Here is a 22,918-nt window from a genome sequence, read left to right as displayed (position 1 = left end):
CACAGAAGCCACCCCTGCAGCCCTGCTGCCACAACCTTGCCACGCAAACCCCATGCAGAGGACGAGGTTGCCGTGCATAAACTCGCAAACCAACCCAGAACGGCTGCCATTGTGATGTAACAGGAACGATGTCACAGAGGGCGAGAAGGCAGGCATAAGTGTCCCGAGCAATCTCCATAGCAGGCTCACTCCAGGAAGACCCTCGTGGTGTGGGCATTCCCGTCCAAGAGCCTGCAGATGTGATGGGGATGTCCTTTATCCTCCTGGATGCCTAGAGTCTGCAAAATTGTGACGTATCGTTGCAAAAATGAGAGAGCAAGTCTGTGCTGCAGTTCGCGTTTTCTTTTCTTTGGCTTTTTCTGTATTGTATTTGCCAGACAGACCCTGGCTGGCCACACACGTAGCAAGTAAGTGGAGGTTTTTACTACTAGCTGGCTTCTGTATCGATGTGTTCTTTGGCTGTTCCTTAATAACGGAGTTGATTTTTAAACAAAAATGCCAGTAAGATACCATGACTTTGGTAAAGCTTCTGTCAACAGCTTCAGCTAATAAGGGGGTGTCTCTATCCCACCGGATGTGGACAGCATTTGGACAGATTTACCTGCAGTGGTTCAGTTCCCCATGCCTGGCAGTGGGGTCTGCAATTTCCTCAGTTTGCTGGTTCAACCAGTGCAACTGCTAAAATGCGGACTGGGAGAGCTTCTGTGAGAGAGAAACTGTGAGGTTAATCTCCAGAATTTATTACCGTTCTCTTCTTTTGAGGGAAAGCATCTTTTTTTTTTTAACTTGCATAATGAAGAGATTTGACTGTCTAAGTTGACACTTAATGTTTGCTAAAAAAGCAATTAGTTTTGTGGTGAAATGCAAAATTCAAAACACTTTGTGTACGCTCCTGAACTCAGGAGCTGTGACTGCGGTTTGTCAGAATAGAAGTGGCACAGCTAAGGTGGAATTTTGGCAAGCTTTAATGGGGGAACAGAAGCATTGACAGTTAAAGACCAATCTGCATTTTCTTGAATAAGTTTCCAATTCTTTTAGTTACTGGCAAAACAGGGCAAAAAATAGACACAAGAAAGTGTAGAATTTTCTATTGTCCTGTTACCCTCCTCTCTATGTAAAATACCTGTTGCTCCTGGAGGGATGTTGTGAAAGAAACATGTCGTCCCTTTGGATTTCCTTGTTCTGTGGGTTTCCCCACAAAAGGCATTTTTATAACAGCGTCTGGTTAATTTTCCTTTGCACATTGCAGGTAAAATCGCCCGTGGATACTGAGAAACCCATCCTTCGGTGAGTGTGAAGGTAACCTTTAGCTTTCCTAGCATTTAAGAATGGTGGAGCAAGCTGTGAGATTTGCCCTTTGTGACAGAGTGCCAGCCTTGCAGGCTGAAGGAAAGTCAACCGTAGCGTCTTTGCAGCAGCAGCAAAGGTTGGGGTTAAATAGGAGGGTTCGTAAACCCTTGTATTTAACCACATTCGAATAAGTAGATACCTGTTAGCTTAATTAACTGTTACCATGACTGTAGATACAATGCCAAAGCAATGAACCAGCAACTAGATGTGACTTCTAGCGATATATCCAGGCATGACATTTTTTGACTAAGCATGGGCATGGATAAGTTGTTTTCAGCAAGAATGAAAAACGCCAAGACAACTTAACAAAACAGCAGGGTCATTTGTAACCTTTAAATTGTGCTGTGCCACGTGTAACTTAGCACCGGGGCCTGTAGGACTACAGGCATGTCCAGATCAGTTCCTGAAGCTGTCTGAGCAGACCCAAGTGGTGTGTAATTGTCAAAGCTCCCAAGTGCCAAAGCGGTGACTGTCGCTCATGCTCCCGTCTGTCCACAGGGCACAAAACCAGCATGTGAACCCCCACCAGCTCTGCCTGTTTCTGAAGAAGAGGATGAAGGTGATGAGGAGGAGGAAAAAGGCATTGAACCTCCCCCTGTTCCCGCACCCTGGCCTGAACATACAAAACCAGTAAGTCCCAGCGTTGGATAGCGCTGTATTTGGGGTAATTCAGAGCTGCATGTTTCTGGTCAGACAGCACTTGCGGGTGAAGACTCTGAGGGCCACAGTCCTACCATGACAGTGCTTCACCCAGGCCACTGACACCCCGACAATCGGGTTTGAACTTTCCCATTTAGTCATGAGTTTCCTGTGATTCTGATAGGGTCCGTGAATTTATCTTAGTAGCAGAGAAGAGGCATCTTCGTAAGCATTTGCATTTGCAATATGATCTTAGGGGCATCTCTGCAAGCCAGCTTTCTGATACAACGCCTTTTCTTGTCACAGATCTACTCATGCTCTGTAACTGAACCTGCCGCTGCGCTGGCACCAGCTAAAGTGGCCACCACTCTGCAACGTGGACAATCAAACGCTTTGTCCAGAAACACAGACGGGCAGGAGACAAAATCTGGGCTGACAGATGAGGACATCCTAGAGAAACTGAGTACGTATTCGGTATTTCTTTCTGTCCCATGCCCTGTGCCAGATGTGCCGGCCCTGCCTTCCCGCTGCTGCAGCGCAGAGCTGCCGGGAGGCGGCAGCACCCCATCTGGCCTGGCTTCTGAGCCTTACTGCTGGAATGATCAGCATCTCGTTTGTGCAGCTGCCTGTGTAACGCGGCAGCCTGAGGAATAATGCTGTTCGTGCTGTCCACCACGGCTGTGCTTATTTGTGAATAAGCATAATATTGGCAGACAGTAAGTTATCCATGGGACAGCACTGTGCCCTGGTGGCCAAGAGGGCCAATGGTATCCTGGGGTGCATTAAGAAGAGTGTGGCCAGCAGGTCGAGAGAGGTTATCCTCCCCATCTACTCTGCGCTGGTGAGGCCTCATCCGGACTATTGCGTCCGGTTGTGGGCTCCCCAGTTCAAGAGAGACAGGGAACTCCTGGAGCGAGTCCAGCGGAGGGCTACGAGGATGATTAAGGGACTGGAACATCTCTTGTATGAGGAAAGGCTGAGAGACCTGGGGCTGTTTAGTCTGGAGAAGAGAAGACTGAGAGGGGACCTTTTCAATGTCTATCAATATCTGCAGGGTGGCTGTCAGGAGGATGGAGCCAGTGGCTTTTCAGTAGTGCCCAGTGACAGGACGAGGGGCAATGGGCATAAACTGCAGCACAGGAGTCCCACCTCAGCATGAGGAAAAACTTCTTTACTGTGAGGGTGATGGAGCACTGGAACAGGCTGCCCAGAGAGGTTGTTGGAGGCTCCTTCTCTGGAGACCTTCCAAACCCGACTGGACGCGTTCCTGTGCAAGCTGCCCTCGGTGATCCTGCCTTGGCAGGGGGGTTGGACCAGATGATCTTCAGAGATCCCTTCCAACCCCTACCATTCTGTGATTCTGTGGAGATCAACATGCGTGCAGTGTTGAGAGTGCAGGACAAGTGCGTGTCAATCCCAGTCAGGTTGCAGACAAGCAGTGTGGTTCTTAGAGTGGCATAAGCAAGGTCTTCAGAACTTAGCCTGGTAATGAGTGGATGATGGTGATAGTTCTTAAAACCCCATCATTCCTGGTGAATGAACATGAGAAGCTGTTCTTTAAAAACATAAAGGCATTCTTCCGGCAAACTGCTGAAAGGTTGAGAAGATCCCCTCCTGGAAACACTCTGCAGTATTTTTCCTGTTCTGAAAATGGCACCTGTTCATCAAAATTGATTCCAGAACCCAAGGTGCATGTAATCTTTGGTAGTATTAAACCTTCTGTTGAATCACACAGAGTATTTATTCCTAAGGAAATAAAGGCTCTGTTGTTCCAGCGCTCGCTAGTGTTTCTCGACAACAAACACTTGCATTGGTGCTTATTCTTTTCTGATACCTGTCTGCTGTGAATGTTTCTCCATGCTCTTAGTTTGCTGTCAAGGTAACTCTCCAAAGGACTGTAGAAAATCCGTCTTTGTGGAGGCTGTCTGTGCTGTGGAGCTGCCTGTATGACGAAGTTGTTGTTGTTGTTGTTGCCCAAGTGGCTACAAACGACTCAGAAGCCCAGACAGTGGAGCTGTATTTCTGACCTGCTGGAAGTTGGTATCTCCAGTTTGCAGTGAGCATCTTTAATTTTGTTTCTTTCAGGGAGCGTTGTGAGCATGGGAGATCCTAAGAAGAAATATACTGAATTGGAGCAAATTGGCCAAGGGTAAGTCTGACCACAGTTACTGACACGAAAAATGGGCCAGGTATTTTGCTGGTGTAATATCAAGAGTGAAGTCGGGCAAGCTCCAGACATGTTCAGACAACCCTGGATTTAGATTCTCCTGTCTCTCAGTACCGATCAAATTTATAAGTGCGGTCGGAAGGCACGGCCAAAGACAACCTGGTGGAGCCAATGTCTTGTCTGCAGCAAGGAGCAGGACCGGGAAGGTCTACTGTCCCTCAAGTGTGTGGCTCCTATTTGCTTATGTTCTTAGGGGGAGAAGGGGGAATAGTTTTTTGTATGTCGCAAAATAATCTGGCCACGCTAAAGAATGGTGAAAAAACTTTGTTGCCTAAAAGAGCAACTTAGCACCTGCTAGTTGTCAGATAGATACCAGTTCTCAATACCATTTCTTTCGAATATTTTGCTCTAAAAAGATATTCAGTGATCTGGATTATAACCACATAGTTTAGCAACAGAACGCAGAGATTAAATAATAAGCTCTCTTTTCTAGCAGAGGCAGAAAAGAACAAAAATTCAGTAATAAACAGAGAGTTGAAGCACAAAGTACTTGATGAGAACATGCATCATCTGCCTGATGGCAGACCAGTTGTGGATCCTGCAGGTTTTAGGAGTTTACAGAAAAAAAAAAAAACAAACATCAGGCTATTTCCCTTTGAAGCCCAACCATGCTTACTGTAACTAGGATTGATTTGAAATGGTTCCGATGTGAGGAGGCAAGAAGAAATGGCATCAAAATTAGGTACCTGACTTGCGTTTTAAATACAGACAGACTCCCTGCTCGGTCAAAGTTTCGGTGGCTGTGTCGTAGTTCCGGGAGGGCCAGCGCCATTGTGTAGCACCAGGATCACGCTGCTGTCAGTGTCTGACAGAAGCTGTTCACTGACATCGGGAGATGTTTTCCTGCCTGTTAAGGCAGGTGACCTTAGTGTTTGTAAAGAAACCGTGACTGCTTGTGAGGTTTGGAGTCAGGGTAGCACGTTGCTGACCTAGAACTGATAGATGCTGCAGAAAGCCAGACGCACTGACGCTCTTTCTCTGGCAGGCTTTATCGTAGACACTTCTTGTTTGGTGGGGCACTTGTGGGAAGGTGTTTCTGCTCCATTCGTTGTATAAAAACCCTTTCTGGGATTGCCGCTTGCGTTGTACCCGAAGGTTTGGTTCTCATTGTCATTTGTAAAATGTCAGTGGACACTTAGAGCTGTGCCAGGCTCTCAAAAGATATGTGTCGACTGAAGAAGTGAGAGCCAGAAGAAACATGCGTGTGACGCACGTGTGACCGTGACAGTATGACCATCGCCCTCACCGTCTTTTGTTTTGCCCATCCTAGGAGTGAGCTTGTACAAAGGTGCCTCAGCAGCTGGTGGGAAGAGAAGTGGCTAATATCTGGCCTGAAAGGGTCTCTGAACTGATTTCCTCCAGCTTTTAGTGCAGCCTGAAGATGGCACGCCCTTCTTACAGAGCAGTGAGCGTGCTGCCGTCACCAGCTCGTGACTGTCATGCTGCAGGTCAATTTGTAGTGATGGGGAAAAATCCTCCAGAAAAAAATCGTCCCTGGTGCCTGTTGGATAGCAGTGCTTCAGACATATTTCAGCCTGCAGGTACACAAACAAGCCAGGGGATCAGGTGAAAAGGAGCAAACTGATTTTGGCATTGTCAGTCAGTGGGACACTTGCCGGATGGGTGTTCCCACTTCTCAGAATTCCCTCGCTGGCTCTCCCTTGCCTCACTGCCCGTGCAGACGTCAGCTTTGACATGATGGCAGTGTAAACCTGTGCTTAGCTCAGAAGGAACACTAATGGGGTTTACAAGCCTGCAGTTACTTTAAACCCAAAGGGGTTTCCTCTGACCGTGGCCTTTCAGGCCCTTCACATCATTACAGGGGAAGAACCTCTTTTAACAAGAGGCAGATGGCAAACAAAACGCCACACTGCCTAGTCCGCAGATGAGAGCACCATTTCTTTCTGGTGGCTCTACAACACAACCCGTGTCTGCCACAGGAGGAAAATACAGATACCATGAAGAGTCCTTCACGTGTCCGGTGCACCTAACAGAAGCAGCTGCTGACGGCTCTTGACACCTAAAGAAGCTGTCTAAGGATCCCCTGTTTGGAGCACAACATGCCTTAACCTGCTCTAGCTGTGACCTTGTAGGATGGCTGGAGAATAGTTTCCTTGCTTTGCTATGCTGGAGAAAGCTGTGTCTGGATCCTTTCCTCATGTTCGACATCCCTTGTTCTTCACGTTGGGCATAAGTTTTCTCTTGGATACCCTGCGTGGCAGAGGGCTGGTGGGCTGCTGCGCTGTGTGCTGCTGCCTGAAGGAGTGGGTGAACAAAGGTGTTTTTTAAACCCTACAGGCAGCAGCGATCTCCTGTCTGGGCTTGCTTTCACTCCTAGGGACTAAAGTGCTCCTTTCTTTGCTGCTGTTTTGTTTCTAGGGCATCAGGAACTGTTTACATGGCGATGGACATCACCACAGGACAAGAGGTAAGTGTCCACAGTCCCAGCCGATTTTGCAGGTCTTTAGTGCTCTCCCCTCTGGTGCGAAGGGTGGATGGGGCTTTTGGGTGGCCAGTAGATCTTTACTGCCAAGGCGGTTCCTCTGAAGCACAGGCTAGTGTCAGCTGGCAAAATGCATCATCTGCTGTCTTCAGCCTTCAGAAATCCCAGCAAGCTTTTGGGACTGATAAAAATAGTATCATTTTTATTGCCAGCGTCAATGTGTTGGTTTAGAAATCATTCTCTTGTCTGTCAGTGTAGAAGAAGTATATCAAGAGCAAAGATCTCTCCCAAACCAAACAGTCGTGTTTAAGTCTGGTATCGGTGACAGCCCATTACAGCCCGTGAAGTGCTCGCAGGGAAGTGGGGGCCAGGAGGGTGAGAAACGAATCTTGAAGGAAAGCGGCGTTAGCTTTGACAGCCCCTGTAGTGACCAGTTTAAAGTGGCCTCTTCACATTCCTTTCCTTTTCCAAGGCAAGCGGTCTTGAATCTATACAAACCCTGCCTGAAAATGTGGCTAGAAACCCAGGAATGGGAGCGGAGGGGTGGTCTCTTTCGTGCCATGTTGAGAGCAGGACTAGACAGAGGCACTTTATAACTGCTCTTAGGTAGAGGTCTAGCCCTGCTTAGAACCCAGGGTGTATCCATCAAATGACATAGAATGGATTATTTTTTTGAAACCCTCAAAGTAATTGCCAATCTGAACTGTGTTAAGGAATGTGTATTTCGAGTTGCAAAATCAAGATTCAAGAAGCTAGGAAGTGCCAGGTGTAGATAGCTAGGGTCTGGCGGCCGGAAGATATCGCGCTGTACGGAAAGTTAGGGCCCCTCTCCTGAAAGCCAATAGCGTTTAATTTATGATGCAAGCAGACGGAAGTGAGGTTATAAACCTAAGCTATATAACGCCGTGTCACACACTAATAAACGCCATTTGCCGTCTACCACATTGGTGTCAGCGAGCTGATGGCCCGAGCGGCCTGGGGTTGGTCACCGTGCCGTTCCTGAACCAGGTCGCCACGCCTGCGAAGGCAACAGCCAGGACTGTATTTTTTGTGTGTGTAACCTTAATGATTGTTTTAGTATGGCTTTTGAAATGTAATGTACGTCTGTGTTTTCTCTCTGTTATGCCGTCAAGTCAAGAGTAACAGCAGTTGCTGAAATAATGATGACAAATCGTGCAATTACTAAAGCATTACCAGCAGTTTTTGTGTATCTTGGCAGTAACAAAATCACTTCCTGCTTGCAAACTGTGCATCAACAATAATAGTGGTGGTAAACTAAGACCATCTGAGAAGAATGTCGGTCCAGAGAGTGTTGTTAGAGATGCGTGCTTGATAGTTTAAAGAGCATTTGTACAGATTTTACAAGACAAAATGTATATGGCCGTGTGTCCTGTAACTAGCACCCAGGCTAGCAGAGAAATCGGGTGTTGTAATATAAGTTACTGAGCTCTTTGGTCTGATACCAAGACAGTTTGGCACAGCTCTGCTATGTCATTCCAAAAACACGCGCTCCATGTTCATTGGGACCTTGTGCAACAGGCTACTCAAGTTAATGGCTTTCCCTGTCGTTTTAGGTGGCCATAAAGCAAATTAATCTCCAACAACAGCCCAAAAAGGAACTAATAGTTAACGAAATCCTCATCATGAGAGAAAACAAGAGCTCCAATATTGTGAACTATTTAGAGAGGTGAGTAGTTCTGGTATGATCACATGAATGTTCATTTACATGCTGCAAGCCAAACCTTTTTAAAAACCTCTTTGGTCACTGGCAGAAAATTGACCTCTATTGTTTATCTACTCATAGCCAGTGTATGGGAGGAGACTGCATTTTGTCTGCATTAATCTTTTCTGGCATATATTGCTTAAGACTGTTTTCAAGGACCTGGCACAGCCATCTCAGCCTGCCTCCATGTTGTTTTGTTGTTGGCTTGATTGGTTTTGTGGTTGTTTAAGTTGATCATCTTTTCTGTGTCTTATCATAAGTGCTGGTAAATCCTCCTCGAAATTACTTCCTTTGGGCTGTTCCTGCTCTTTTCCATTGCTGTGGATATCAGGAAGGTGAAGTTCTTGTTTGCAGAAACACGTAATTTGCCACTTTTTAAATTGTTTCTCCTGTTCCTGGATGTATTTTCTGGTAGGTTTTCCAAACTGTTGACCAATTCCTGTCCTCACTGGTACACATCCTCCTGGTCCAAGATTTATCTTTGCCATTACTGAACTTCAATTTTTCACTTGCTTGCCAGCTCGGACGTCTAATTGTTCACTTATGGGCCTTCCTCATTTAGACCGCACAGGTTCTAAGTCCTGTATAGCCTAGAGGGAATGTCTATTCATGTTGTCCTGTCCTCATGTAAGAATGACTTGGAAACAAAATCAGCTGTAGCCTTTTTCCAGAGGTAATTTGGCCGTGCACACTCATCTCAGTGCCATTGTTTTCTTCTTTCAGCTACCTCCTCGGTGACACACTGTGGGTGGTTATGGAATACCTAGCTGGAGGCTCTTTAAATGATGTTCTTGAGGAGACATGTATGGATGAAGGACAGATAGCAGCTGTCTGTAGGGAGGTAAGGGATCCCGCCTGTGCTTCCCATTACTGGGACAGGATGGTACTTCTAAGCAGGTGGTAAGAAGATGAGAGGTTTCATGTTCAGAGCTTTGTTTCTGTGTTGCTTTTATGATACGGAGAAGAAAGAGCATCTTAAGTGAACTGCCTGCCAGTATCGCTGCACTTATTACACTCTGTTGTTTTACTCATAGAATTTTATTGTACTATTTCTTTTTTTGTTGTTTTTAGTTTTACTCTTCTCAACTTTGCCTCTCTAAACCTTTGCCTGGAGCATGCCTGTACTGCATTCCTTTCGTGTACAAGCAAATATGCTGGTGGCAGAATTTTAAAATACCAGCAAAGAAAAAGAGGGGCTCCTTCATCCCAGTCCTTGGCTTAAAAGAATAGCACTCCACCCAAAACGGTGGTTGCTCCTGAAAAATGCCTAACACGCTATTTCCAGATCTGCCGTCAAGCCTAACAATAAAATCTTTCTCATGCAACCTCCGACTCAAAAGTGATCCATCTTATACCGAAGGAAGGGACTTTTTGGTTTTTGGCAAACCATAGTTTGTCACCTGGGTGGAGATAGCACATTCCCTGCAGCAGCAGTCATTCCGTGTGTGCTTTCAGGGGACAGTCTGTGCCAAGAATTGACATTTCTGTTTCAAAAGCTACTACGCCTTCGTTTAGGAAGTTATTACTCTGTGTTGAAGCAGCAAGCTCTTCCTCTTGAGAGCACAATACTCTGCCATTACTCTCAATTCAACTAGAAATTAAATCCTTTAGACCATTTCTTTTCTTGTGTGATCACTAAGTAAGTTTTACCCTCATGTTTCTTTTTGATCTATGAGTGCCTACAAGCTCTGGATTGCCTTCATTCCAACCAAGTGATCCACAGAGACATCAAAAGCGACAATATCCTCCTCGGAATGGATGGATCTGTCAAACTGAGTAGGTATCCTTGGTCAGGTGCAGCATTCCCAGGATGTGGTGTGGGGCTGCTTTTGACTGACTGCCTGTTACCCAAAAGCGATGCCTGTGGTAGTGCACTGGCAGACCACTGCTGCGAGCTAAGAGCACAGTGCCAACGTCCAGAGAGGTACAGAAAGGAAAAAGGTGTAAAGAGTGGTTTCGGTTTGTGTAGGTCCCTTCCAGAAGGGATAGTAATAAAGAATAATCTAAAGCTTCAAGTGAATAAAAGCCACTGCATGAAACTTGAGGGGTTTTTAAGTGGCCACTTCAGTATTTCCTTGGCTCGAGCACTGAGTAAACAGAGCATGGCCGCTTTACCAGATAGATTCAACAACGCCTTCTGAGGCATCTGGAAGGGATTTCTTTTGCTCGGTTTCATAAATCAAGCTGCCTTTAACAGTACTTGTTTTTCTCCTCAGCTGATTTTGGCTTGTGTGCTCAGATCACCCCTGAGCAGAGTCAACGGAGCACGATGGTCGGGTCTCCTTACTGGATGGCACCAGAAGTGGTGTCGGGAAACGCATACGGGCCCAAAGTGGACATCTGGTCGCTTGGGATCACGGCAATTGAAATGGCGCAAGGAGAACCTTCTTACGTTAATGCTCATCCTCTCAGGGTAAGGTGCGAATAAAACCAGAGACCACCGTCTTTCTAACCTGCCCCATGTTTTGTCTCCCATGAGACAAAATCCCAGTTACACCAGCTTGAACTAGTTCCACCAAGGGCTGCTTCTAAATATGTCGCTGGAGCATATCGGCATATATTGTAGCTGTCGTTATGTCAATAGGGGGACCTTAAAAGAGAAGTGACATGTAGACTGTTCAGAAATGTGTCATTTTTGCCCTCAACCACGCTTGAGATTTCTCATGCGCTTTTAGAACTCTCTTTGAGCTGTATCTCTGAATGACAAGAAGTTTTCAGCAGCAAGATCCTCCAGTTGGGGAATTTTTATGAAAAATATTTCAACTGTACGTGCAGGAGAAGTCTTTCCAAACTCAGATCAGTGCCAATTGCTCACCTGCGCCTTTCAGGAAGTGTCACTGCTTCTAGTAATGCCATAATCACTTCTTAGCAAATGCTTTTCTACAACTCTGTTTTAGCACAGGTACTTGTAGTACACTAGTGTATTTTGATGTTTTGAAGTTTCCAGTTTTGTCCTAATTCCTTAAAATGAAATGACCAGTTCTTATACCAAAGGAGCGTGTCATAGTGGAGGAATGTCTGCCAAGATAACACCTCATGACTGAGAGCTGAAACAGAGCTCAATGCTGCACAGTTAATTCCTGACAGGATGCAGGAATTCCGGAGGAAATTAAGTTTGCTCTATGCGTATACATACGCAATTCTTATTAAGGCTAGAATTAAAATAGAGCCTGATGCTTTTCTCATAGCAGTAAGGCTGTGCTCTCTCTGGTCTGTGGCACCCCGACTGCGTACTGCAGACTGAAAGAAGAAACAAGAGAATGGTCAGGAAATACCCCCGGCCAAGCAAAGAGAGGAGCCCACACTCCACCTGCTTCCCTGGGAGACCCTTGCAAAAAATGCATTTGCATAAGGCAGCAAAACCCGTGAAGAGCATTAGCGTGACTGGTCGGGATGCTGAAGGTTCCCTGCCTCCTTAACCTCAAATGCTGATTAGGGCTCCTCGAGAAGCCTCAGGTCAACTGTTTGTTAGAAAGATCACTGGATTTCTTCTCTCTGACCAAACTCAGCTCTTCCTGCCCTCACCCAGATTCTTTGAGATGCTCTTTTTCTCCATATATGCCTCATCTCCTGCTGGAGATACGATCAGCTTGGACACTTAGAGCTTCAAGGCATCTTCAGGTGTCTTAGTAAAACTGTGGTAGATGAAAATCAGGCACCTGAAGTTGATTCCATCTGCATTGGCTTCCTGGGCTCTTTTTCAGCGGTTGTTGCCCCTGAGCTGGGAACAGTGATCAGCCTGTGATGGACTGCCTGAAGTTCCCCAGTTATCAGCTAGTTTTATTAAGGTCCATCAACCCCAACAGGGTTGATTTTTTTTTAATGAAGGATTGTTTTAATAATGGAAGGCACACAGGAGCTTCCGTTACTTAAACACCTAAATAAATTGTAAGGGCATGAAAGGCTCATTAGTCCTAGAGTTAGCAGCAGTCTTCATGTAGATGCAGTGTTGTTTTCCACGTGTAGAGCAGGCGCATCCCATGCTGCTCACGTTCTTTCCAGCTGATGCAGAACTCACAGGAATGAACAATTTTCGAGCCATGTGTGTCCTGGATGTGTCTGTGATGGTATTTGTTTCCTCTCACTGTGATTTCCTTCCATCCGGCGCATGCCGAGGGCCTGGGGGACAAACACTGGTGTGATAAAAACCCTTTGAAATTCAGGTTGGACCTCCTCCTGATTTCAATTAAAAAAAAAAAACAAACAGAAAACCACAGAAACAAAACAAACCCTTAAGCATTTCTTTTTCATTTCTTAACCACAGCGCATCAATTTGTCTCAAAACTGTAGCATTTTTTTCAAATGCTGCACATCTTCTACAGTTTCAGGCTTCTTAATCACCTCTATGTTGTTCTGTCACGTATCTGGGTGGCCTGGATACCTTTAGGATCTTGCTTTCACAGACTGCAGCTGTAATGGTCTGCTGAAGCCTTTCTTGTTTCTTGGCATGTGAAACAAATTAATGAGCTTATTGCCCCTTTGCAGCTACTGCGAACGCTCCTTTCCTTTGTACCGTACTTGCTTTTCTTTGCCAGCTGCATATCATAGGAGACCAAAAGATATGTGATAAGAAGGTACTTCAGCTTCCCGTAGACCTTTCCCTGTTCTGGTGGAAATACTGAAGAGGGGACGTACTGAGCTGAAGATGACTCTTCTTTGGGATTCATGTTCTGAGAAGAAACAAGTAACTAAAAGAGCTCCATTTGTCCTGGCACTCCTGTTTCACACTCAGGTGAATGTGGCTGCAGTAAAATCCCCAAAGCTGCCATTGGTGCTGTAGTCCTTTCCTGCAGGAGAAGTATCATCCCTCGGGTAGCGCAATTGAAGCGTAGTGAGGACAGGCACTCCAGCTCACCACTGTGTCCGGTGGCTGAGGTCAGCTGCAGATGGACAGGATCAGACTGATGTTGTGACATTTATGTTGTGGGAAAATTAAAGAAGCTTCCTTTTATTGTTTTTACTCTAGGATCGTTTCTTTGCCTTTTTAGGCTTGGAAATTGTCCTCTGTATTTAAGAGGACAATAGCAAAGTCAATGTGGTCCCGGTCTAGTTAAGTGCCAGTAGAACAGAACTGTTGTAATGGCAGACGTTTTAATGGAAGACCCCATGGCCTATTTCTATCATTATTGCTGTGTAGTTTAGACGTATTCTGGAAGTTTATGTCTGAATAGTTCAAAAGGTTTGTCTTCCGTTTCTACATAACATCTTGCAAAAGCACAATGAACTCATCTCGCTGGCTTCTCAGCATGTTAGACCTTGGTTACAAGCGAACCACACTGGATACTGCTCACCCTGTGTTTTGCAAAATGACGTTGTACTCCCTTGGCCTGAGGAATATCAGGAAGACTTGCTCAGCTGCATGAACTCCGTCAGCTACTTGACAGTGAACATCGTTGGCTTTGCTTAGGAAACTTGAGCTTAGCTTCGGCTGGATGCTGTTGAAGAGGAGAAAGGCTGGAATTTTCAAGTGTTTGGCTAGGCTTGTGTGCACAGAATGACTGTGCATTCAGATGAGCAGCTGGACATTTATGCACAACATAGAGGGGAATCCACAGAGGACTCAACCCTTAACACAGGTGAATACTCCCAATTCTGAGGTAGCGGAGTGTTACCATAGCGATGGAATTACTCGTTTTTCTGATAGCAAGCATTAAACGTTTTCTTCTTAACACATAAGTGACGCTGATCTGGAATTTGGAGACTGCTGAAAGACGTTGTTGCAGCTTGGCTCCCATCTGCCCAAAGATGCATTTTCTTCATAAGATATTTGTGCATGCAACTTATGTGCCTGTGTTGAAAAAAAGGTTCCCAATGTTTCTGTTTCTTTATCCAAGGACTAAGCTGATGGATTTCCTTTTTTCCCATCTGGTTACCATTTTTATCAAGAGCAGAGCAAAAAACTTGGCTACCTTTGCTTTATGGAAGCTGTACTTTAGGGAACAGTGAGCCCCGCCGAGATGCATTTTCTGTAGTAATCCTCTGAAATAATAGCGTTAAGCCAAATTCACTCTTTAAAAGAGGCTGTAAACTGTCACTGTCACAAGCCTGTCACTACTTGGAGAAGCAAAATGTGCTTTTGCTGATGTAGTTCATACTAACCAGGTCAGTCCGTGAAATCAGCTGTCAAGGCAAGATCATTTTAATATTGGAAGAGCTGTGGCTGCCTCCAGGTTTTTTATGTAGCTATAGAAAAATCCTGTCTGACCCCCTGCCAGGGAAGAAACTGCCACTGGAGACTGAACCTTAAAAAATGGGGTCTATCTGGGCAGTTATGGATATGAAGGAAACAGGTGGAGTCTCATGTTCCCTTTTTCTCTAGGCGCTGCATCTGATCGCTACGAATGGGACACCAGAGCTGCAGAACCCTGAGCGATTGTCCGCGGTGTTTCGCGACTTTCTGAGCTGCTGCCTGGAGGTGGATGTGGACAGGCGAGGGTCTGCCAAGGAACTTCTGCAGGTAAAATGGGACACGGCTGCAAGCGGAACAGCTGTTCTATGGAATGGTTTTCTCACCAGCTAAACTCAAAGGCATGAGACGGAACCCCCTCATATTAGTCTCCAGTCTTGGTGCTTTTCAAAAGGAAAAGAAGTGGAATCATAGAACGGTTTGGGTTGGAAGGGATCTTTAAAGGTCCTCTAGTCCAACCCCCGTACAGTGATCAGGGACATCTCCGACTAGAGCAGGTTGCTCAGAGCCCCGTCCAACCTGGCCTGGAATGTTCCCAGGGATGGGGCATCTACCACCTCTCCGGGCAACCTGTGCCAATGTTTCACCACCTCATTGCAAAAAAATTCTTCCTTAGATCCGGCCTGAATCTACCCTCTTGTCGTTTAAAACCATGACCCCTTGTCCTGTTGCAAGAGACCCTGCTAAAAATCCTGTCCCCATCTTTCTTTAGAAGCCCCCTTTAAGTACTGGAAGGCTGCAAAAAGGTCTCTCCGGAGCCTCCTCTTCTCCAGGCTGAACAACCCCAACTCTCTCAGCCTGTCCTCCTAGGAGAGGTATTCTGTCCCTCTGATCATTTTTGCGGCCCTGTGTTGAATTTTGGTAGTATATTCAGCTCTACATAGTGGCAAATGGGATGGTAGCCACTGCTCTCGCTGCAAGCCAGAGCTGAGTCCGTCAGCGCTCTGTCACTGGTGTCCCTGCTCTTGTCTTGGTGCTGAAAACCTGTACCTCCGTGGCCTTCAGAAGAACACATGGGCCTAAATACTCCTGGCATAAACATTTCCTAGAGCTATTGGAGTTCCCTAAGGAACGGTTTATGCCTCTGCTCTTTTCTGACAACTCAGATAGCCCATGTCTTTAAAAAACAGGAACCTAAGTAAGTAACTTGCGTTTCCTGAAAGGAACAAGGCCCTGGGAGAGCAAACAGCATTCCCAGAGTGCTGGCAGGGCAGAAATGCCAGCACGCTGAAGACAACTTGATAAAGGGATTAATGGGATTTTGGACCCTGTTTGCCTGTGATAGCAAGGTACTGGACATGAAGACGCAGGTGCAGATGGTCCCCTCAGTCCTGTTTCAGCGTATTCCCCATAACCGGAGAAATGCTGCTTGAGGCTGTGAGTACCTGAGTTTGGAAAGTAATGGTTCATTTCTTTTTTTCCTTTGCACAGCATCCATTCCTAAAATTAGCCAAGCCTCTCTCCAGCCTGACGCCGCTGATCACGGAAGCAAAGGAAGCGAATAAGAACGGCAGCAGCCACTAGTGCTTCAGGCCAGCTTTCTCCCATGCCAGCTCAGAGCAGAACTGAGAATAAAACTCTATAGAACCTCAACGCTTGTGCTGTGGGACAGGTGGATGGATAAAGAAGCCAATGGTCACAGTCATGGTGGTAGGAGGGAGAACAACCCAGCCCCTCAAGGAGTAAAATATGACCGTTTCTCTTCTTCCTGCCTTCTGGCTCCTGAATTTATTTTGAAGACGAAACAGGGCTTAAGACAGAGAGGTAACGACCACAAATGCTTGCCTGCCTCAGCCATTTCCAAGGGAAAGCAAATTCAGTTGGAAGGTCCCCTTCCTTCTCACCCTGTGAATAAGCTGTACACTCACTTTGAAATTGTGACAGTCAAAACAGCAAGTGAAGCAACAGCCACCCAATGTTAAAAAAAAAAAAAAAAAAAAGGAAAAAACCCTGTAAAACAGCTTAGCGCTGTAGTCTTCATGTCTAGGCCTGGTCCTGCAAAGGGCTAAGTAGCCTTTAAGGTATGAACCACCGTCCTGTTTTGGCAGTAGGAAGGCAGGATGCTTGGGTTGTTCTTGGATTAGGCCATTGGCTTGTTTGGCTTTGGCTTCTTGTTTAGTTCCAGTCTTTGTGTTGCCACTGTCATTCATACCTCAACTGATCTACTGTTGCTCGCTCTGTCCGTCCCAGTGTCCTCGGCTGAGGCAATGGACGGATGCAATGCTGATGGACGGCAGCAGTGAGCACAGCTGTGGGAGGTGCGCCCAGGGAGAGGAGCTCTTCCACGTAGTGACCGAGCTGCAGGAGGAGGTGACTAGTTTGAGGCTATCAGGGAGAGCGAGCAAGCGAGAGACTCTTGGAACTGCACCCTGCCTTCCCTGGGACAGGCCCACCAGGCAGACGGGACGCATCTTATGGGGGATTCCCTATCCTCTGCCCAGCTGGCTGAACACAGTGACTCCAGTATGCCCTCCGGAAGTCCAAAGGGGCAGTTCTGCTGTGGTTTCTAACACATCAATAACCCTTGCGTCTTTGCTGTCACACAGCTCTCCATCCTCCCTACCTCCACTGAGCTGGCAGACTGCAGCACCTCGCTAGCACCATCCCTCAAACATCGGTGTGCCACCCCCAGTCTCATCTTTAGCGAGCCTGGTTTTATCCCCTTCCCCCTTCGAATCCAGTTTAAGGCTCTTTCATGGAGCCCTGCTAAGTCCTGTGCAAAGACCCTTTTCCCCCTTTGAGACACGTGTACCCCGCCTGTCACCAGCAGGCCTGGTGTCGTGTGGATCAGCTCATGATCAAAAACCTCCCAATTCTGCCGGTGTCACCGGGCTCAAGCTGCTGGCTCTTCCTGTTCCTTCCCTCAGCATCCCTGCAACTGGAAGGACTGAGGAGAACCTACTTGTGCTCCTGATCCCTTAGCCAGTCGTGCCAAGGCCCTGAAGTCTCTCTTGATTGCCCTTGGACTTCTTACTGCAACTTTGTCACTACCTACATGAAAAATCAATAATGGAGAATAATCTGAGGCCGTACCACGGTAGGAAGCTTATTCTTCACACCTTTAACTGGGGCCCCAGGGAGGCAGCAGACTTCCCTAAGAAGTGGGTCCAGTCTGCATATGGGGCCTTCTGTGCCCTTCAGAAGGGAGTCTCCTCTGACAATGACCTGTCATCTTCTTTTTGTGGAAGCGGTACCAGTACGAGCAGATGGGTTTATGGCAATAACCATCAATGGCCATTGGCTCTTTGACCGAACGTCCCGTAAATGCAAGAAGAGACACTCGGACACCCTGAGATGTCCCCTCCCTTCGCTGGGCCTGGGCACGGGCAGCCAAGTGCCGCACGGCAAAGCCCACTGCATCTTCCCCAGGCTGTCTTGTCCTGGCCGGCTGCTGCCAGGAGGGGACAGCGGGTGATGACAGCCTGGGGGTGACAGGAGGGACAGCAGGCGGTGACAGGCCTTCGGGGTGACAGGAGGGTCACCACAGGCCTGGGGTGTGACAGGACACCGGGCAGTGGCAGGCCCAGGGGGGTGACAGGAGGGACACCACAGGCCAGGTGAGGCGCGGGGGGGTGCAGTGTTCCGTTGGGCACGCGCAGTGATGCGATCAGGGCAGCCCCTGCGGCTGGCGTCCGTTAAACCGCCAACGGAACGCTGAGGCAGAGGTGCCCGAGTGCCCACAGCGAGTGGTTGGGCCTGGGAGCGCTGCGTGAGAGAGGGAGCAGAGGCCGAGCCGGGGCCGCGGGGGCCTCTCCCCGTCATCCGCCCGCCCGCCCGTCGCTGAGGGCCGCAGGCCGGACTTGTTGCGGGGGTGAGCTCAGCCCCCTCGGTCCGCTGTGGTAGACGCCGTCGGGGAGCAGGCCCCGACCATGTCGTGCGTCCACTACAAGTTCTCCTCCAAGCTGAGCTATGACACAGTCACCTTCACCGGCCTCCACATCTCCCTGTGCGACCTCAAGCGCCAGATCATGGGCCGGGAGAAGCTGAAGGCGGCCACCTGTGACCTGCAGATCACCAACGCCCAGACCAAAGAAGGTGTGTGGGGGCGGCGGGCATGGGGGCTTAGGGACTGCCCGGCTGGCAGTGTCACAGACCACCCTGTGATGGCCATGGCCTGTGGGAGCCACGCTCTGCTCTTTGTGGCTCGTCCCCACATAGCCTGAGTCAGCCTGAGGCCCATCTTGCCGGCCTGCGGGGGGACTGGGAGGGCAAGCGGCGCGGGGGCTTACACGGGGTGGGAAGCGATAATGTGATTTGGCCACGCTCGGTAGCTGTGGCTTGTGTTGGGGGCCTCAGGGCTGTTCTTTTGTAGTTGCTGTTCTGACAACTACCTTCAGATCTGTGCTTTGGGCGCGGAGCAGGCATAGAAGAATTTGTGGTTGATGTGTGATGTACAGGGCTTAGAAATTTTTGCTTTCCTGGAATTCTTCTAGGTAAAATGATAAGGAAATATGGGAGGATATCTTATATTAATAACCTCTCCAGATGTCTTGGAAATCAGGTGGAGAAAGCTGAAAGGGATGGGAAGAGAACAGGTAGCTACTTTGAAGAAATAAATTGTCTTTGGTGACTTCGTTTTGTGATCACCTTGCTTTACTCCACTGCACTGGAAAACTGGCTTGGTGGCTGTTGCAGCAACTGCTCGCTAGCAACACTTTGGATCAAGAGTGTAGCTGTGAGTTACCATCTGTGCAGACCCTCTAATGGCCCCTCTGCCATGGATGTTCTCCGTATCTAAATGACACCTTGGAATTTCTTGTTAATATCGCTTCTTTTCTACACCAAAGACATTGTCGTTCAGGTGCTATCGAGCATCATTTCACCATTTGTCTCTAAGCGTTTTTTTTCCCTGGTACTACGTGTGAACCATATCAGAACATTTATGGTGACTATACGTAAGAAACGTTCTTAGAGAAGTCATAAATTCTTTTAAACCTAAAAAGTGGTGCTTGATTCTCAGAGATGATAATGGTTTCGTGGTACTTAGTATGATATTTCAGTTTGGTAAGCTGCTCTCTTGACAAGTTTGAATGTGATTACAGGCCTTGGGGTGTGACTTTTCAGAAATAGAAAGATTTGTTGCCAAGTCTCTGCTCGGGGATATTGCTGCCCAGGAGGAAAAGGTTCCTGCTGGGAGATGCCAGTTTTGTCCGAGAGCTGCTAGACTAAGCTGGCATCTGTTAAATTCAAATCAAGCAAACAAAAATTTCCAGGCACTTCAGGAATAGTGCTCCAGCTTTAATCCTTTCCTATTAAAAGAAGAAAAAGAAAGTTAACTTTTTAGTCTGCGTTGTTTGACTTCACCTTTATTAAGGTGCCATCAACCAAAATGAATTCAATTAATCGAGGCAAAGGAAATAGAAATGTATTAAAGCCAACTGGTACCACATCCGTTAAGTCTTAAGTCTGCAGTCTTAAGCTGCAAGCCATACGCAGAGGTGGCCGGCTGTCTTCTGTGTTCTGTCGGCCTTGAGCACCAGCAGCGTGGCTGAATCGCTTTTAGTGAACAGCTATGAAAGCAACGGCGCAGAGATTTCATGCTTTAGCTAAGGGCCTGTTTTGTTGCAGGGCAAGCTTGTCTGACTTCAGATCTGCTTTACACAGGTGAGACTTGGCTGTGCTTTGTTTTTCTCCAAAGATCTCTTGGTTTTGTAGCCTAACAGAAGCAAAAGCCACTTAAGCTAGATCAGGACAGAACCTCATGCGCTAGCAGACTCTCCTTTAGTGACCTTTGGGAGCATTTTGCTGTTGGCATTCACGCTCTCTCAAAAAAAAATGGAAAAGATTGTGCTGCTTGCGTTTGGTTCTCAAACCTGAAGATTTCTTGGAATGTACTGCTAGTGTGCTGAGACGATAAAAATGCACCGTTACATCTGAAATCTGGCTTTTCTATCTGCAAAGGGCTTCCCTCTCTGCCGCGCTGTGAAATTACATATTCATATACATTCTTATGAATTGACTAATGTTTTTTTCTGCATTTATGTTGTTTTCAGAATACACAGAGGCTAATGCCCTGATTCCTAAGAACTCATCAGTAATTGTGAGAAGAATCCCTGTCGGAGCAGTTAAAGCTACCAGCAAAACATATATTCTGTAGGTATCCATAAAGCACTGTGTTCTGTGCTAGTGGTTTGGGTGTGTTACCTTTTCTAATTGATGTTCATTTCCAGAGGCACTCAGATTGTATCTTTCTGGTTAAAGCTGCTGTTAGTTTTTGTTGTAATGGGGTAGATTTTATTGTTCCTGTCCCAAAGTAAACTTATGCTTTTCGGCCTGCTGGGACATGGGGTTCAAACTCCAACAACGGTAACTGTTAAGAATGATTCTATTTGGTTTGATCTTGGGGTTGTTTTTTCTGAGCGCCAAGTTTTCGATGCTGTTTCGTCTACGTGGAGAGATTCCTTGTTACACGTGTTTGCTTGTCTTGCTTTTAGAGTGAAGACAGGTACGCACTGGAGTGTAAACTTAGAATTTGTTCCCATCTCAGAAGAGTCTGATTCTCAGTGTTTCTGCGAATCCGTCTATTCTTTGCATTTGGGGCAGGGGGGGTGGCATATGGCAGGTATCCTTATGCCCCAAATCTGGTGGTTTTGCATACTAGCTAGAGGGGAAAGACCAAGGCTTGCCAGCTCTGCTGATGGGACACTTGGGATGATGCTGGAATAATTTGTTAACTACATCGATGGCTGCATGTCTCATTCATGATGATCTACATGCAGATACAGATCAATGAGTATGTGGAATCTCAGCGAGTTCCCAGATGTAATAAATATTTCCCCAAATACTGTAGCATTTTCAAGGTTATCTTAAAGCAAATTCTGGCAATTAAGTCCTTTTTTTTTTTTTTTTTTTTCCCTACAGGACTCCTAAATCGCAGAAAATCCTAGGCACTGCCTTCAGGTGACATTTCTACTACTATTTTTAGTCACCATGTTTAAGACACAAAACTGTAGTACAGACTTCATATTTTTGATACTTACGTAGGAGAGACAAAATATCTGAGGCACTTTGGTGTTCTATTTCTGTAAGTCTTAGAGTAATTTTCTGACAAAGTAGAAATGGGCTTCTGGGGGTTTTTTTAGTTGCACTGAAGGTACCAAGAGAGAACCGTTTATGTATATGAATACGTTTCCGCATGCACTAGACTATCAGCACATCACCTTTTGATGTTCAAGTTCTGTAATCTGTCGTCACTGCTGTATGTTGGGCACAAGGGCTTTCTTTTAAGTTCTGATCACTTTTATTTCTTCTTACAGATGTCAAACTGAGCCAGTGAGTGGAATATCAAGAGGCGTATGTAAAACACCATCTCACACTTTTTTCTACACACTGCACTTAATTCCAATCAATGTAGCCTTGTGTTAATTTCCCCAACATTAACCTAATATATTTTCCACTAAAACATAGATGCTGTATGTACAATGTATTTGATTCAGCATCATAGAAATTTTATTCTACGTTTCTAAAAAACTAAGCAGTGATTCGGATGTCTTTCTGATGATGTTTTACTAGTGTCAGCTTAACTGCTGCTTGTGGCATCATAGAATTCAATATCCTGGAAAAGGAACCAGATGAGAGCTACCCTTTTGACTTGTGGAAAAACCGCATGTCATCTTAGTTCCCAGTAAATGCCGCAGTCCGTTGCTGACTGGTGGCCTGAGGACTTCATTCCTGCAAGCTGTTGCAGGAGGTAGCTGGGAGGGAGGAGTGTGGTTGCAAAGGAGAAAAAAAAGAATCCCAGGATTGTGCTCTGAATCCATGTTTTCATCATCATTAAGACTTGGTTTTGGTCTGCTGGCAAGGAGAAGAATATTAAATTCTCACACTTCCCAAACTAATTTGCGTAGTGTGGCCTGCGGTCTAATACACGACAAGAAATCCATTTTCTCAGTTTTTATAGGCTACTCTGTCATGGCAGACACCTTAATTTCAATAATTTGAGCAGCTTATTTTTTTTCTTGATAAAGTGGTGGGTTACTTTTTTGGCGGATGCTTTGGAGTGGTGTTTGCATTTGGGTTTTGTGGGGTGTGGTGAGCCTGGCATTTTTAAACTTATGGAGAGGAGAGGCAGAGTTCCTGTTTCAGGGCTGATGTGCCCATGCTTGATTTTGACAGGCAACTAGGCTGTGTTCATAAAGGCATAGCTGTGTGCATTTATAAATGATGAGACGCTAACTGATTGATTTACAAACTACACTGAAAATAAGTTTTCTGTAGTGATGCTTCCTTCTCCAAGAAACATAAATATTGTTTTAGAATCCCTTTTAGCGGACAGTTGACAGCTTCCTTACCCCTTGGACTTTTAAGCAGTTGTGAGCATTTGACAAGGCTGAGACATTCTGGAGCAAT

At 46.5% G+C, this 22,918-nt stretch overlaps 2 protein-coding genes and 1 pseudogene across 3 annotated transcripts in view; 2 read left to right on the top strand and 1 right to left on the bottom strand.

Annotated features, from left to right (window-relative positions):
- Positions 1-22,918, bottom strand: part of LOC309416324 (E3 ubiquitin-protein ligase RBBP6-like) — a 99,685-nt pseudogene that overhangs the window by 7,682 nt on the left and 69,085 nt on the right. The window lies entirely within an intron of this gene.
- On the top strand, positions 512-16,750 carry LOC309416319 (serine/threonine-protein kinase PAK 3-like; the record flags this gene model as incomplete). Its single annotated transcript, XM_082015884.1, has 11 exons — positions 512-520; positions 1,849-1,980; positions 2,296-2,452; positions 4,075-4,138; positions 6,596-6,644; positions 8,234-8,346; positions 9,106-9,223; positions 10,059-10,158; positions 10,599-10,795; positions 14,702-14,839; positions 16,001-16,750. The coding sequence occupies 11 exons, from the start codon at positions 512-514 to the stop codon at positions 16,091-16,093; spliced, it is 1,170 nt and encodes a 389-aa protein (XP_081872010.1). The 3' UTR covers positions 16,094-16,750.
- On the top strand, positions 17,913-21,717 carry LOC309416316 (E3 ubiquitin-protein ligase RBBP6-like). Its single transcript, XM_082015882.1, has 3 exons — positions 17,913-18,604; positions 20,563-20,662; positions 21,431-21,717. Exons 1-3 carry the CDS (start codon positions 18,439-18,441, stop codon positions 21,471-21,473), a joined length of 309 nt encoding a protein of 102 aa, XP_081872008.1. The 5' UTR covers positions 17,913-18,438; the 3' UTR covers positions 21,474-21,717.

This window comes from Phaethon aethereus (genome assembly GCF_964289735.1).
Source record: "Phaethon aethereus genome assembly, contig: HAP1_SCAFFOLD_149, whole genome shotgun sequence".
Taxonomy (NCBI): Eukaryota; Metazoa; Chordata; class Aves; order Phaethontiformes; family Phaethontidae; genus Phaethon; species Phaethon aethereus.
Note: the sequence above shows the minus strand (reverse complement) of the source record. Positions and strands in the feature narration are given on the sequence as shown.

Excerpts from the sequence above, each read along its gene's own strand:
- LOC309416316 (XM_082015882.1), top strand. The coding sequence starts at position 18,439 with ATGTCGTGCGTCCACTACAAGTTCTCCTCCAAGCTGAGCTATGACACA. Across the intron at positions 18,605-20,562 it reads CAACGCCCAGACCAAAGAAG|AATACACAGAGGCTAATGCC; the intron begins GTGTGTGGGGGC and ends TGTTGTTTTCAG. Across the intron at positions 20,663-21,430 it reads ACCAGCAAAACATATATTCT|GACTCCTAAATCGCAGAAAA; the intron begins GTAGGTATCCAT and ends TTTTCCCTACAG.